Source organism: Monodelphis domestica, chromosome 5 (genome assembly GCF_027887165.1).
Source record: "Monodelphis domestica isolate mMonDom1 chromosome 5, mMonDom1.pri, whole genome shotgun sequence".
NCBI lineage: Eukaryota > Metazoa > Chordata > Mammalia > Didelphimorphia > Didelphidae > Monodelphis > Monodelphis domestica.
This window is the reverse complement of record NC_077231.1, coordinates 203,367,312-203,384,440: the sequence shown is the minus strand read 5'-3', so window position 1 is coordinate 203,384,440 and position 17,129 is coordinate 203,367,312. Positions and strand designations below refer to the sequence as shown.

Genomic DNA, 17,129 nt, shown 5'->3' with positions numbered 1-17,129 from the left:
AGCAGAGGAAGGTCACATAAACACAATTGAAAATATTGCTGTGACCATAATATGAAGAATGGAAAAAAGAAAATGAAATGTTTTATTAAAAAGTATAGGTCAATAGTTTCCAAAGTAAGAACCTGGTTTGACCCCAAAGGTTATGATATCAACCAATTGAAAGCCTGGTTCAGATTACCATCTTCTCTGTAATAGCCAATCATGGGACTTGTTCCAGATAGGTGATGTAATGGAGAGGCCTGGAGTCAGGAAAACCTGACCTCAAACACTAGCTTGTGATTCTGGGCAAGTCACTTAACCCAATTTGCCTCAGTTTCCCCATCTGTCAAATCAGGAGAAGAAAATTACCAACTACTTCAGTATATTTGACAAGAAACCCCAAAGGAGCCAAGAAGAGTGATACATGACTGAAAATAACTAAACTACAACTCCAATTAAACCATATTTATGATTACTCTCCACCTAATCTCTCTAGGATATTAGCTTTCAACCTCTTCCCTTCTGAACTTGCAGGGGCTAAATAGGATAGTTAAAAACAAACTGCTACCCAAACACCCACAGCAATATCCCTGCAGATACTACCAAGAAACATATCCCAATCCCAGTATATCTAGTCCTTACACTAAGGATTCACCCTTCAGATAGCAATGAGTGTCTACTTGACCCTGTCCATTTTTCATTTTGGATGAAGAATGAATGATAAAGAAAATAGAGAAATGGATAGTGTAAGATAGTATATACCTTATCTTTCCACCCCACATCCAAACTTTCCTATTACATTTGAAGATATTATCTATCCTTTCAATTAATTAAGTTCAAAACAGGAATGTCCTGAGGACTTCCACTTTTTACTGTACTCTAATCCCACATGTCCAATCAATTTCCAAATCCTACCATTTCTGCTTCCATATTTCTTGCATCCTGCCCTTTCTCTTTACTGATGTAGATACCATTCTATGTCATGCCCTTGTTACTTTTTACTTAAATTATAGCAGTATCCTACTAATTGGTCTCCCTGCTTCAAATCTTTCCCCTCTCCAATCTACCCTTCAACAAAGCTTCTAAGCTCACTTTCTGTCTGAAAGTCAACACAGAGCATTGATTGCTTCCAAGGCAGAAGAGTGGTAAAAGCTAGGCAATGAAGATTCAGTGACTTGCTCAGGGTCACAGAGCTATGAAGTGTCTTAATCCAAATTTGAACCCAAGACCTCCAATCTCTGAGCCTGGCTCTCAATCTGCTGAGCCACCTAGCTACCCCTCCAAGGTGACTTTCTCAAAGTACAAGTCTGACTATGTCATTGTCCTATTCAAACCCCAGGGACACCCTATTGAGTCTAAGATCTAATAATATTTAATCATTATATCATATCATTTAGTTTCAATTGTATATGTTTCATAAAGTAAATAAAATCAGTATGCCAATGCATGTATATATTTTATAAACAAACATGCATAAAGGGGATGGATTCATTAAAATGTTTTTTAATTGATGGAATCTTGGCTTAAGTCAATAGTTCTCAAACTTTTAGTCTTGGGACCCCTTTGTACTCTTGAATTTTACTAAGGACTGCAAAGAATTTTTGTTTATGTGAGGTATATCTATTGATACCGTATAAGAAATGTAAACTGAAAAAAAAAGTATTAAAATGTTATTCATTAAAAATATGACAAATTCATTACATGCCAACATAAATATAATTTTTATTAAAATAACAATATTTTCCAAAACAATTTAGTGAAAAGAATGGCATTGCTTTACATGTTTGCAAATTTCGTTACTATTTGGATTAGCAGAAGAGAACTGGATTCTCATATCTGTTGTGAGAAGCTATTTTCTTTGAAGTAAATGAAGAAACTCTGGCTTAATATATAGTTAGAAAAGGGAAGAGTATTAAACATAGCCAAGGCTCTAAAGAAGCTTATATTATACTCAATATAAGTATGCAAAAGTGAACAACACAAAAGTATCTTCTGTTGTCTAAAAGGAGGAAATCATGCTAAAGAACAGGGAAAACCAACAAATATGACAAAAATGAGAGGCTATCAGATGTTGGATAATATTATAGATTAACTCAGTTCAATTACACAAGTATTTATTGAAAACATTTTCTAGAGTTGGCACTAAGCTAAGGAATACAGGATACACAAAAATATACCTTGAAGGAATTGACAGTCTAATGGAAGAGACAAGACATATAAATTATAGAGGACAATACACAATAAGTATATTAGCCAAACTCTAAACTGAATGTCATCAAGCTGTCAAAATGCATGATGCAAAAGATAACTGAACTGTTTTAAGAGACAAAAAAAAAATTTTCCCAGGTCAAATCTTACAGAGAAAAATACTATACTTCCCTATCTATTGTGCCATTTTTCAAGCCAGGAATTCTGTATCCTATTTGTCCTTTCAAGCACATGTATTAATGTCACAAGGAAAATAAGCATATTTAGTGACTGGCACACAACCACAAAGCAAGTTATGGGAAAATTTATAATTAGAATATAATATAGATATAATAGATACATGTAATGTTACATGTACTGTAATGTAATACATGTAATGTAATATAGATACAATAGAATATAATACCAATGATTTTCCTTTCCACCTAAGTCATATTTCTATTAACCACTATAAGAAGCACCCTGGAACATCTGAATGGAGAAAATTATATATGTGTGAGAAGACTCTTTAAAGCAATTCTCAAAATCTTGTTACCCTGGGCAAAACTGAGGTACGAGTATATTGGAGAGCTACAAACTTAAAAGAGAAAGATTCAGCTGTGTCATCAAATTGAATTAGTAGTCACAGATGGCTTCCTTTACTGGATAAACAGACAGTCTTAAGGGCAGCAAGATCTTTAAGGGTAAACAATAAAATACATGGTACATGTATTAAAATACAAAGTACATGGGCCAAGCATGCTGGGCCTTAGAAAAGATGATTTAGTTTTTAATGGATCCAATACTATTGGGTCAGCAAACAAAACAGGTGGGGAAGTCTAAATGTAAAGGGAAACAGGAAATACAATCTCAAGAAATTGTCTAGAATATAGAATGTAATTCCCTTCTAGTACAAATTTGCTGATTTTTTTTTTGTCGGGGAAGGTCTTTTCTATTCTGTTGGGGTAATGAATAGCAGCTATTTAAAAACTGGACAAAAAAGGCAAATGACAAGTATATCATTTGCCATAGCAAGGGGAGGAGAAAGGAAGGAAGCTAAAGTGTGAGAAGCAGCATCAAATGAAGTACAATAAGAAATAATGTTAAAATATCTCCAAATGATAATATAATGAGAGAAATATCATTCTAATTAATAAAACAGGAGCCTAACTTTTCAAAGTAGCAGATTAGAAATTTGTAAAACAATCTTTTTTTTTGTCTTCTTTTGAGCATTGTACTAGGTTCATTTTATCTGCCTTTTAAGGTTTCTCACTCCTAGAACACAGCTATATCCCCACTAGTGAGTTTCTCCTGGGACCTTCATTTTGGGCAGGGGCCGAGATAACCTAAACTTCATACTCCTGATAGCTCTGCTTCAGAATTTCTAGATCTTCATACAATCCCATTCCATCCTACCTCCTACTTTTCTTCTCTTCTTATGTGAACTGTCTTACCCAATTATTAAAATGTAAGTCTACTGAGGGCTTTTTTCTTTTTTCTATTTCCAATATTTAGTAATGTATCTAGTATAGAGTAAGAGCTTAAGAAATGCTTGCCTATTGATTCTACTCTGTATAATATTGCTTCTCAAGAATAAAAGTCTATATATTTATATTAAATATAGACTTCTAGAATCAATATTTGTTTTATCACCTATTAGAAATGGTCTAACAATGATAATAGTGGTCTTTTGGGTAAAAGATCAAGATCAAATGTATATAACTCGCAGGATAGTAACATAATTCTTAATAACTATTTCTTTATTGACTAATGATTTAAAAGTGTTTTGAAAATGCAATAAAAGGGTTTTAGAATTAAGTCCTACCTTGCTATACCAGTTGAGACAGGGCTGCACAACATCAGGATCATCAATGCCATTAAGTTCAACATACCAGATGCTAAAGTTAAAGCTGGGTCCCCAGGACAAGAGTGGAACTTATGAGGAAGGAAAAGAAAAGGAAAAAAAATTTAATGTGTACATTCCAAACACTACCAAATAACAAAAAAAGGCTAAAAACATGGGAAATGCAGGAGGAACCTATGATCTAGAGAGCTATTTATAGGAACTCCTTCCAGTGGTGAAGATCAGAAGTTGGATCACAGCCAGTCTATGATTTAGTAGGACTAAGGAGTGGGTTCAGACAAAAGAGGTACAAGCATCTTAAAGACTCAGTGTCTGAGTAGGGATCTGAGTCCAGATCTACTGAACTCAATAGACTCAGAACACTGTCCACTCCAGCACTGTGCTATGTAGGCCTTATACCAAAAAAACAAACAAACAAACAAAAAAACTAACTGTTAAAAGTTAAAAGAAGATATTTAACCAGGTATTTTCACTCTCCCCGGCATATTTGAATTATAGCATGAACACTGCATGAAAGTCTATGGAAAATAGTGGCATTTATATCAAGGGGACGAGCAAAGAAGTCTTAAAATAAGCATAACTAGTCTATTTTTTTAAACCCTTATTTTCCATCTTAGAATCAATACTAAGTATCAGTTCCAAGGCAGAAGAGCAATAAGGGTTAAGCAATTGAGGTTACTGACTTGCCCAGGATAATAGAGCTAAGAAGTATATGAGACCACATATGAACCCAGGACCTCTTGTCTCTATTTCTGACACTCTATCCACACTGAGCCATCTCAGAATACCTTGTTCAACAGCACAAGCGGCTGTTTTTTTGTTAAATATCAATTACAGTTAAAAGGATAAATACATATTAGCTTCAAATATTTATTCTATTTCATCATTTGTGCTTACAATAGACTTAGGAAGGTGCTGTGTAAAAAAGCACCCTAAGATATTTGTTTGGGTATTAGAAAACATCTCTCAGAAAATTAGAGATGGTATTAAGACTTTTTAAGGCCTCTTCATAAAAATATACTCAATCTGCAATGTATCTTAAGTATAGAAATAGAAGGAAGAAGACTAGCAGAGAGTCTGGATCATCCATTCAGGAAACACAGGTTCTTTTTTACATCTGTGCCTTCCTCTCTCATTACAAGTTATCATGATAATAGCATAAGCCTTCATTAACAGTCACCTGAATTCCTAAAATACCCTTCGGGCAGATTTTCCCACAGCCATGCTCTTCCTATCTAATTCAAACTTCACACTGCTGCCAAATTAATCTTTCTTACAAGTATGTCTTATCATATCTCTCGGCCTGACAAACCTTCTGTGGCATCCCAATACCTACTAAATTCCTTTGCCTAATATTTAAGACCCTCTAATCAAATTAACAAACCAATAAGCTTTATTACACATCTACTGTGCTAGGCATTGGGGATACAAAAAAATAAAATGAAACTATTTCTTACCTCAAGGAGTCTGTATTACATATATACAAAATATATACAAAATAAATATAACAAATTAGGAGGAAAAATATCAGCAGCAAGGAAGTGGGATGGAATCAGGAAATGTCGCAGATCGAAAATGGCATTTCAGTTGAATTTTGAAGGAAAGAATTGAATGGAATGGATTTTGATTGAAAAAATTGAAGGAGGGAAGAACTTTAGAAGACAGGTGAGGAAGGAATGAATTCTAGAAATAAAGGACTGTCAATGCAAAAGTATAGAGCCATGAGATGAAGAGCATGAAGGACAGGTTAGCTGGATTGTACAGTATAATCAGAATTCTATATAATAATGCTGAAAAGGTAGATTGCAGTGAGGTTGTGAAGAGATTTAAATGACAAAGAGAGGAATTTATATTTGATACTATTGGCAATAAGGAAAAACGAGTTCAGGGAAAAACATGATCAGATCTATGCTTTAGGAAAATCACTTTTGCAACTATGTAGAAAAGGAATTGGAAAGGGGAAGATACTTGAGGTAAGAAGACCAATTGGGAGGCACTTGCAATGGCGAAGAGATAATAAAGGCTAGGGTAGTAACCACTTAAGTGGAGGAAGGAGAAAAGATTTGATAAGACATTGTGGTGGTAGAACAGACAAGAAATGGCAACTGGTTGAAGATGTTGGGTTAGGGAAAGTTTCCACTTAAGGATGATATCCAGATTGTGAATCTGGGCCACTGCCCATAGCTAGTGCCCTTGACATAAATAAGGAATTTTGGAAAAGCACTAGTTCTTAAAGGAACTATTAGTTCTATTGAATAGATACTTGTTGATAAATTGACATAGGACCATAGATATACAAACAGAAGGGACCTTGAGTAAAAATATTGAAACAGAAAAAAATGTTCAATAGGTAATTGGTGATACCAGACTAGGGATCAGAAGAAAGATTAGGGTTAGCTAAAAAGGTGGACTACTTCACTATCAAAGCATCGCATTCTATTATTTCTCATCTTAATGTCTGTACAATTCCTGTTCTCTAAAAGGTCCTTCCTCTACTCTTTGCTTGCTGAATTAATAGTATTCTTTAATGCCCAAGATGAATAATGTCTTCTCCAATGAAAAGAGTTTTGCACCTGTCAACCGCATTTATATGGTATTATTTTCCATCATGTTTGTTATTGGTACCTAGGCAATGCTAAACTATAAGTGACATAATGGCAGATACTGAAGTTCATTTAAATTCTGCACAAGCACAGGGCTTTACATACATATAATGAAAATGTTTAAATGTTTAAATGGGTGAGTTTGGGGTCACATACATTTCTTGAGGAAGTCATAAAATTTCCAAGTATAATTGTCTACAACTGTAAAAAAAGGTAATAAACAACAGGAGGCAGTTAAGAGTGATGGACATGGCATCAGGAAAATTAGATTTGAATCTTTGAGTCTCTACTTATTTTATTGCATGATCATGGAAACATCACACAAGCTCCCTTGGCATCAATATATCTTTAAAATAAAGAAATTATATGGCTTGATCCTGAAACCAATCTAAACTCAAGACTGAACCTATGGAAAAGTAAGATTGTCCTAGTCTCAGTAAGCTCTCAAAGGTTTGCCTATCATGACTATGCAAGTGACTGCCAGAAAAATATACTCAGGTTTACAGGTCTAATCTTTCCCTAGTCCCAATCGTTCATCACCAATGGCCATTTCTACATTTCAAACTGAATAACCGAATGTCTCCCATAAAGATTTCAAATTTACCAAGTTCAAAACAGAACTGATTATCTTTCCCCAAAGTCTTTTCTCTCCATAATTTCTGTAGGGGATATCACTCTACCTTCAAGCATCTTTCCAAAATACACAACTTGGGAGTCAGCCTTCATTCTGTTCATTTTGCCTTCACAATTCATCTTAAATGCCTTCTCTCACACAAGAACTACTCTAATTCAAACCCTCATCACTTCTCAACTCTTAAGAACCTCCTAAATGGGTTTCCTGTATCCAGCGGCTTCTTTCTCTAATTCAATATTGACACAATTAACAAAATTTAAATTCTTAAAGCAATGGTCTGACCATATCAAAACAGCCTTTCTGCCCAAGAAGCAACAGTGCTTTCCACCACTTTTCATGGCACCTTGTTTAAGCCTACCTTTTACTCCTCTTTTCTTACTCTCTGTTCCAGATCTCTAATATCTTATTTTCCATCTCTGTGCCATTGTAACAATAACACATGAATAGGTCTATGAGGATACATTCCCTGGCTGGTGCCCTTCCTTCTCCCACCCAACAAAAATTGCTTTGTATTATACCTTGTAAACACTTCTGCCCTCAAAGAATTTAGGTTCTATTGGTGGAAAGGACTATGTACATAACTAAATACAAAATATCCTAAGTGGTACCTAAAGGCAAAGACCAATTGTTTTGTGTCTTTGGATCTGCAAATGAAGCTTGTGGAATGAAAGACTATGTAACAGAGTTGGGGTAACATACTATATAAAATTAAGCTGTCTTATCTGACCAATAATTTAATTACTAGAACTACTGATTTCAATTATGCTTAAGCATCTTAGTTTCTTTTTCCAAAGCATCCCAATTTCTAAAATGGGTCAGGGGAAACAAAGGTATGGTAAAAATACAAGCCCTTCATTCCTCAAAATAATAAACAGTATATACTTAAAACCATCAGCAAGTATCATCTGCAATGGGGACAAATTAGATGCCCTCCCACTAAGATCAGGAGTGAAACAAGGATACCCATTACCACCTGTATTATTTAACATTGTTCCAAAAACACTAAAGATAGCAATTCTAGAAGAAAAAGAAATAGAAGGGATTAAAGTAGGCAATGAAGAAACTAAACTATTACTCTATATAGATGATATGATGGTATACTTAAAGAACCTCAGAAAAATCAACTAAAAGGCTAGTGGAAATAATTAACTTTAGCAAAGTTGCAAGGTACAAGATAAACCCACATAAATCATCAGCATTTCTATAGATTTCCAACAAAACTTAGGAGCAGGAATTAGAAAGAGAAACTCCATTTAAAATCACTCTAGACAATATAAAGTATTCAGGAATTTATCTGCCAAGACCAACACAGGAATTATATAAACACAACTACAAATCACTTTTCACACAATTAAAACTAGATCTAAACAATTGGAAAAACATTAATTGCTCATGGGTAGGATGAGCTAATATAATAAAAATAAGAATCCTACCACAATTAATTTACTTATTCAGTGCATACGTATCAAAACACCAAAAAAAGTTTTTTATAGAATTAGAAAAAAATTATAACAAAGTTCATATGGAAGAACAAAAGATCAAAGAATATCAAGAGAAATAATGAAAAAAAATGTGAAGGATGGGGACCTAGCATTACCAGATCTTAAACTGTACTATAAAGCAGTGGTCATCAAAACAATATGGTACTGGCTAAGAGACAACAGTAGGGTCAATCAATGGAATAAACTAGAAATAAATGCCCGCAGCAAGATATCATTCAATAAACCCAAAGACTGCAACTTTTGGGACAAGAACTCAATATTTGATAAAAACTGCTGGAAAAATTGGAAAACAGTATGGTAAAAACTAGGTTTAGAGCAACATCTTACACCCTATACCAATATAGGTATATATAACACCCTATACCTATACCAAGATAAATTCACGATGGGTAAATGACTTAAATATTAAGAGTAAAACCATAAATAAATTTGGTGAGGAATAGTATACCTGTCATATCTGTGGGAAAGGAAGGAATTTAAGACCAAGCAAGAGACAGAAAATACTGCAAAATATAAAATGAATTATATCAATAAAATGATTATTTCAAATTAAAAAGGTTTTGTCCAAACAAAACCAATGTAACCAAAATTAGAAGGAAAACAACAAACTGGGAGAACATTTTTATAACAAAGCTCACTGACAAAGATTTCATTTCCCAAATATATGAGGAACAAATTCAAATTTACAAAAAAATTATGCCATTCCCCAATTGATAAATAGTCAAGGGACATGAATAGGCAGGTTTCACAGGAGGAAATCAAAACTATCAATAAGCACATGAAAAAAGTGTTCTAAATCCTTCCTGATTAGAGAAATGCAAATTAAAACAACTCTGAGGTACCACCTTACACCTAGCAAACTGACCAATATGGCAGCAAAGGAAAATGATAAATATTGGAGAGAATGTGGCAAAATTGGGACACTAGCACACTGCTGGTAGTGTTATGAATTGGTCCAACCATTCTGGAGGGCAATTTGGAATTATGTGCAAAGGGCTATAAAAGAATGTCTACCTTTTGATCCAGCCATACTACTGCTGGGTTTGTACCCCAAAGAGATAATAAGGAAAAAGATTTGAACAAAAATATTTCTAGAGACACTCTTTGTGGTAGCAAAAAATTGGAAAACGAGGGGGTATACATTGATTGGGGAATGGGTGAATAAATTGTAGTATCTATTGGTGATGGAATACTACTGTGCTGAAAGGAATAAAGAACTGGAAGAATTTCATATGAACTGGAAAGACCTTCAGGAATTGATGCAGAGTGAAAGGAGCAGAACAAGGAGAAGAACAATGTAGACAGAGACTGATACACTGTGGCACAATCAAATGTAAGAGACTACTAGCAGCAGTGCAATGACCCAGGACAATCAAGAGGAATTTATAAGAAAGAACACTATTCACACCCAGAGAAAGAACTGTGAGAACAGAAATGCAGAAGAAAAACATATGATCGATCACGTAGTGAGATGGGGATATGATTGGGGTTTTGATGTTACAGGATTGATCTACTGCAGATATAAATAACACAGAAATAGGTTTTGAACAATGATACATGTATAACCCAGTGGAACTGCTTGTTGGCTTGGGGAGTGGGGGGAGATCATAAATCATGTAACCATGGAACAGTATTCTAAATAAATAAAAAAAAAAAAGAATACAAAGCCTTGATGGGATAGGAAAAAAAAAGTGATGGCAGGAAAGAATGGATCAGTTCTCCACTACCTCAATTAAGAAGAATGGAGGATAAAAAATGTAGAAAGCAGAAGTACTATGTAACCAATCAGGCACTTGCATATGTAATACATTTATAAATCTGTGATTTATTCATTGGAACCTGTCTGTGATGAACATGAATGACCATGGATTTGGTTTCATTTCACAAATATAAGGTAACAAAAGCCAAGTTATCATTTATTTTCCAATACCTTTTAAAACTTACTTCTAATCATAATTACAGCTAAGGAAGAAACAGAACAGCCAGAATAATATCAGTCCCCAAAGTCCAAAAGACTACAATCATAATTTTGTAGAAATTATGTGAACAGATCAAAACATTAACAAGGGATTTGAAATCTATCAACACAGGAAGAAGTCAATGAAGTGCCTGGTATTAGTCAGGAAATCAGGGTTGAAGTCACAGATCAGTAGCTAAATTGTGAGATCCTAAGTTTAAAATTTATTTTTAGTTTCCTTATAAAATGGGAATATCACATGGACCCACTGACTTAAAAAGATGTTGTAAGGAAGATTTTGCAAATTATATTATTCTATATAAACGAGTGGCTATTTCATGCAGGAAAGTTACCTCTTGATGCATGAATCCTCACATAATCAAGAACCAAATGCACTCAGTATAACACCATAATTTTGTTCATTTTACTCAAGTGTATTCTTGGAAAAATTGCTTATTAGAAATAAGTCAGCAAACATAACCATAGGGAAAGAAGTGAAAAGATACAATTCCTTCAAATTGTGCAGATTTTTTTCTAGGAATATGTATTGTATACATTTCCAGCACAGTTGATGTGCTGCTTGGTTTTTCCTGGACTCTGTATTTATCCACATTTATTTCTGTGCAGAAGTGTTATGGACATATTTAGAAATAAAGATAATATAAAAATGAAAGAACTCATTAAAAATAAGGTTGGAAAAGTCATTCTATCATTAATGTCTTAATACAGATTATTTCATGAAGCAAAATGAAACTGATATTAGAAATAATATTTTTTTTAAAGTTCATTACTTTCTAAATATCTATATTCAATATGTAGATTACTTCCTTTACTTGTAGAAGTAACCCAGGTTGTATGAATTCAAGTTCTTCATTGAACACGGTCTATTTTTCTTTTGCTACATACTGCAAATTGTATGCTCTTTCTCTTCCCTACTTCCTATCTAATTTCAAATTAAGCAATTCTAAAACCCAAAAGTATCTATCCGAAGATTACAAAGTTAATTTCCTCTGCCCAATTTCAGTTATTTAACAGTCAAGACCCTCAATAATCTGTTCAAGAAGTTGGAGGTAGAGCCAAGATAGCAGAGTAAATCAGAGAAGCTCAAGGTCACCACAAGAATCCTCTCTGACCAATCTTAAAATAATGCCACAAAACAAATACAGGAGTGAAACAATCAAAAAGGAGAAAGAGTGAAACAACTTTCAAAAAGAGAAAAAGCTTAAAACAGTAGGCAGAGAACATGTAAGGCACTGGGGTGAGAGGAGAGCACAGGAAACAGGAGGCTATAGCAAGCAGTGAAGAGCAAGCCACACACCCCCCACCACACATCTGCTGTTCCAGGTTCATAACCTAAGGACAAACCAACATTCAGATCCTGAAACCCATCCTGGGCAAACAAGAGGTTGAATCAACCCACAAGCTTGAACTTCCAAACCTGCAGTGAAGTGCCAAATCCCAGGGCAGAGCAGTTTTTGCTGAAAGAGCCTGTTCTGCCTAGTCCAAAGAATAATGCTAGGAGTCCCAGTCTGGGCCTGTGACAAGGACACAGATCCCAGTTTGAGGTAATTGGTAGAACAAAGGGATGGGGGGTTGCGTGGGGGGGGTGTTCCCTCCTTATCCTCTTGCCAAAAGCTCAAAGTGAAGCCCCAGGACAGGGCAACCTACATTGTGTGGCTGATAAGATCAAGCCCACAATGAGACTAAAAGTTTACACCTAAGCCTGAAGCTAGAATGTGAGTAGTCCCTTACCTGATCAAGCACAGAGTGAGAACAAAAGTCTTACACCCAAGTCTGAGGCAAAAATTACAGCTATCAGCATCTCAAGAGTTAACTGAATCAGCAGTGGGAGGTGGCTCCCAGAGCTTCCAGCTCTCAGGCTCTCATACCATCCTGGAAGAAGCTATGGTTAGCATCAAGAAAGGACTAAAGTTTAGGAGGGTGCCCATACCTCTCAAAGAACAGAGTATACCTATAAAAAAGGTAGGAAAAATAAGTAGAAAACAACAACCAAAAAAAACACCACCTAACTTCAAGAATTTTTACAGAGACAAGGACAAAGGTACAAAGAAGGGGACAGTGAAAGCAAAGCAAATGGACTCAGATTATGAAAGAGCTCAAAAAGCAATTAAGAGAGGAAGAGGAAAAGTGGGGAGTAGAAATGAAAGGAATGCAAGAAGAAATTTTTTTCTCAAGGAGGAAAATCATGCTTCAAAATTAGAATTGAGCAACTAGAAACTAATGATTTCATGATTTCATGAAATAGCAAGAAACAACAATTAAAAAAAAAAACTCAGAAGAAAACATAAAATACCTCGCTTAAAAAAAAATGACCTGGAAAATAGATCCAGGAGAGACAATTCAATAATAACTGGACTACCTGAAAGCCAAGATTAAAAAAAAAAAAAAGCTTGGACATCATAATACAGTGAATTATCAAAGAAAACTGCCCAGATAATCTTGAAAAAGAAAATGAAATAAATATTAATAGAATCCACAAATCATCTCCAGAAAGAAATGCTCAAAAGACAACTACTTCCATGAATAATAGCTATATTTGAGAGACCCCAAGCCAAGGAGAAAATACTGATAGCAGCAAGAAAAAAAACAATTCAAATACCATGGAGCTACAATCAAAATCACACAGGACTTATCAGATTCCACATTAAAGTATCAGAAGGCTTGGAATATGATAATTGGGAAGGCAAAAGATTTAGGTTTACAACTCAGAGTCACCTACTAGCAAAACTGAGTATATACTTTGGGGGGGGGGGGGGGGGATGAACATTCAAAGAGATAGATTTATATGCATTTCTGTGGACTTCACCAGACCTAAACAAAAAAATTGCAGTCCAAACACCAGATCCAAGAGAAGCCTATAAAAGTAAATAAGAGAAAATTTGAGGGACTCGTGAAAGTCAAACTGATTGCATTTCTACATGGAAAGAGGATATCTATAATTCCCAAATATTATTCTTCATAGTAGAGGAGATAGAAGGAATATACTTAGAATAAGGGTGGGGAAGTAAGGGGTGAAAAAGAAGACTGCACTGAGAAGAAAGGAAATGGAGAGATAAAATGGTGTAAATTACATAAGATAAAGAGGCATGAAAAATCATTATGGAATGGGGAGGATGAGGGTGGTGATGGGCAAGGCTTAAACTATATTCTCATTGTAACTGGCTCAGAGAGGGAAAAATAAATACAGATTGGAGTACAGAATTCTATCTTCCCCTACAGAGAAGCAGAAGGGGAATAAGACAAGGGAAGGGGGGTAGGGGGGTAGTAAGTGGAGGGAGGGAAATGGGGAGGGTGATAAAAAACCAAAACACTGGTGAGGAGGAGGAATGGAGTAAAAGGGAATAGAGCAGGATCTGATAAAAAGAGAGAGGAAGGAAATTACATCTAATAATACTAAGCATTTATGCACCAAATGGTGTATCCAGATTTTTAAAGAAAAAACTATAACGGAGCTTAAGGAAGAAATAGATAGTAAAGCCATACTAGTGGGGGACTTCAAACTTTCCCTATTAGAATACATGAATCAAATCAATAAATAAAATGAGAAAAAAAGTATAAGGAGTAAATGAAATGTTACAAAAATTAGACAATCTGGAAAAACTGAATAGGGATGAAACAAATATACCTTCTTTTGAGCAGCACATACTATATACAAAGAGTCACCATGTACTAGGGCATAAAAACATCACAAACAAATGCAGAAATAATAGATGCAACATTTTCAGATCATAATACAACTAAAATTATAATTACTAAGGATTCATGGAGAGCCAAATTTAAAATTAATTAGAAACTAAATAATTTAATTCTTCAAAATTGGTGGGTTGTTGCAGACTTCCGGATAAAAATGATAGCAGTCTAGACGCAGGACTCTTCCTCTCCTCACCAACTACCAATACAGATTACCTCAAAAAGTGGGAAAAAAAATTCATATGAACAAAGGGACTCTACAGTAGGGCTCAGCATTGAAGGTACGTGGGATTTAGGCATTTCCACACCATGAAGGGATGAGAAATAGCTTCCACCAAAACTCGAGCTAGTCACCCTCCCCCACCTAACCTACACAGATAGAGTCAGAGCTGGCAAGAACTAGAATCAGTGAGTAAGCGAGGGTCACCTCTGGAGCAAGTGAGGGGCACCACTGGCTCCTTGGCAGCTGACTGAGACCACTGAGGACCTAGCCCTGAGAGCAGCTGAACCTGAGGCATAGAATGGCACAGAGACAGCACAGAGAAGGGACAGGAAACTGCAGAGACATGAGAGCTGGCTTCAGCAAAAATCCTTGCTCCTTAGCTGCATACACAGAGCCTGCCCATCTCACTCAGATTTTTAACTGGAAAAGAAAGGAAAAACCACCACAGTAATGGTAAACAGTACCCAGGAACAACAACTTCCCAACATCAAGAAAAACAAGAAGATGGGGTTGACCCTGGATAATTTTTACAGAGGAAAAACCCAGGCTACAGAGAAAATAGAAGAGGAAATACAAATAAATGCACCAAAACTTCCCAAACAAAAATATGGAAATTGTTCAAAGGCTCTTGAAGAATTTAAATTGGAGCTTATAAAAAAGATGGAAGCCTTCTGGGAAGAAAAGTGGAAAATAGTTCAAAATGAAAATGACAGTTTAATGGACAAGAACACCCAACTGGAGAAATAGTGAGAGACCATGAAAAGCAGGATAGAACAAGCCAAAAAGGAAAATCAGGCTATAAAGACCAGAATTAGGCAGTTGAAAGCCAATGATCTTGCAAAACAGCAAGAATTAATGAAGCAAAGTCTAAAAACTGACAAAATAGAAGAAAACATAAAATATCTCACTGAAAAGATGACAGATCAGGAAAACAGAGGACAAAGAGACAATTTGAGGATCATTGGTCTACCCGAAAACCCAGAAATAAACAGAAATCTTGAAATCATACTACAAGAAAATTATCCAATAAAACTGCCCTGATATTTTTGAACAAGAGGGCAAAATAAACATGAAAGGATTTATAGAACAGCCTCTATACTAAATCCTCAAAAGACAACTCCAAGGAAAGTAATTTCCAAATTTAAGTTCTTCCAAGCTAAGGAGAAAATTTTACAAGAGGAGAAAAAAAAAATTCAGATATCAAGGAGCACCAATCAGGATTACACAAGATCTGGCAGCTTCCACAGTAAAGGACCACAAGACTTAGAATATGATGTTCAGAAAGGCAAGAGAATTGAGCCTTCAACCAAGGATCACCTATCCATCAAAACTATATACTTCCGGGGAAATTATAGGCATTCAACAAAATAGAAGATTTCCAAGTATTTGTCAAGAAGAGACCAGAACTAAGTGGAAAGTTTGATATCCAAAAACAAAGATCAAGAGAAATATGAAAAGGTAAATAAGAAAGAGACGGGAAAAGGGGGAAAAATTTTTTTAATCAGATTTTCTTCTTTATGGGCTTCAAAAAAATCAAATTATTTATATTAATATATGGGGAAAAGGAAGGAGGACTTTCAGTCCCAGATCTCAAACTATACTATAAAGCAGTGGTCATCAAAACAATTTGGTACTGGCTAAGAGACCAAAAGGAGGATCAGTGGAATACACTGGGGGTAAATGACCTCAACAAGACAGTCTATGATAAGCCCAAAGATCCCAGTTTTGGGGACCAAAACCCACTATTTGATAAAAACTACTGGGAAAATTGGAAGACAGTATGGGAGAGATTAGGTTTGGTTCAACATCTCATACCCTACAACAAAATAAACTCAGAATGGGTGAATGACCTGCATATATAGAAGGAAACTATAAGTAAATTAGGTGAACACAGAATAGTATACTTGTCAGATCTTTGGGAAAGAAAAGACTTTAAAACCAAGCAAGAGTTAGAAAAAAATCACTATTGTGCTCAAAGGTATAATAAAGTGGAGGAAATCCATGGGGACTGGAACAACCTCCAGAAATTGATACAGAGTGAGAGGAGCAGAACCAGGAAAATATTGTACAAAGAGACTGACACACTATGATACAATCGGATGTAATGGACGTCTCCATTAGTGGCAATGCAGTGATCCTGAAAACCTCAGAGGGATCTATGAGAAAGAACAGTATCTATATTCAGAGGAAACACTGTGGGAGTAGAAACACTGAAGAAAAACAACTGCTTGACTACATGGGTCAAGGGGGATATAGATTCTAAATGAACATCCTAGTGGAAACATCAACAACATGGAAATAGGTTCTGAACAAGGACACATATAATACCCAGTAGAATTGCGAGTAAGCTATGGGAAGGGTGGAGGTGGGGGTAGGGGAGGGAGGGATAGAATATGATTCTTGCAACCAAGGAATAATGTTCTAAATTGACTAAATAAAATTTAAAAATAAATTTTAAAAAACTGGTGG

The 17,129-nt window shown here is 35.3% G+C and overlaps 1 protein-coding gene across 4 annotated transcripts in view; it reads right to left on the bottom strand.

The window, feature by feature from the left end:
• The window catches only part of MKLN1 (muskelin 1), a 242,854-nt gene that overhangs the window by 152,052 nt on the left and 73,673 nt on the right, over nt 1-17,129 (bottom strand). For all 4 annotated transcript variants that reach the window (XM_001367124.4, XM_016426163.2, XM_016426164.2 and 1 more), the window contains one exon: nt 3,992-4,101. In XM_001367124.4, coding sequence (XP_001367161.1) covers nt 3,992-4,101 — 110 coding nt within the window. Of the gene's footprint in view, nt 1-3,991; nt 4,102-17,129 lie in introns of those variants that run through there.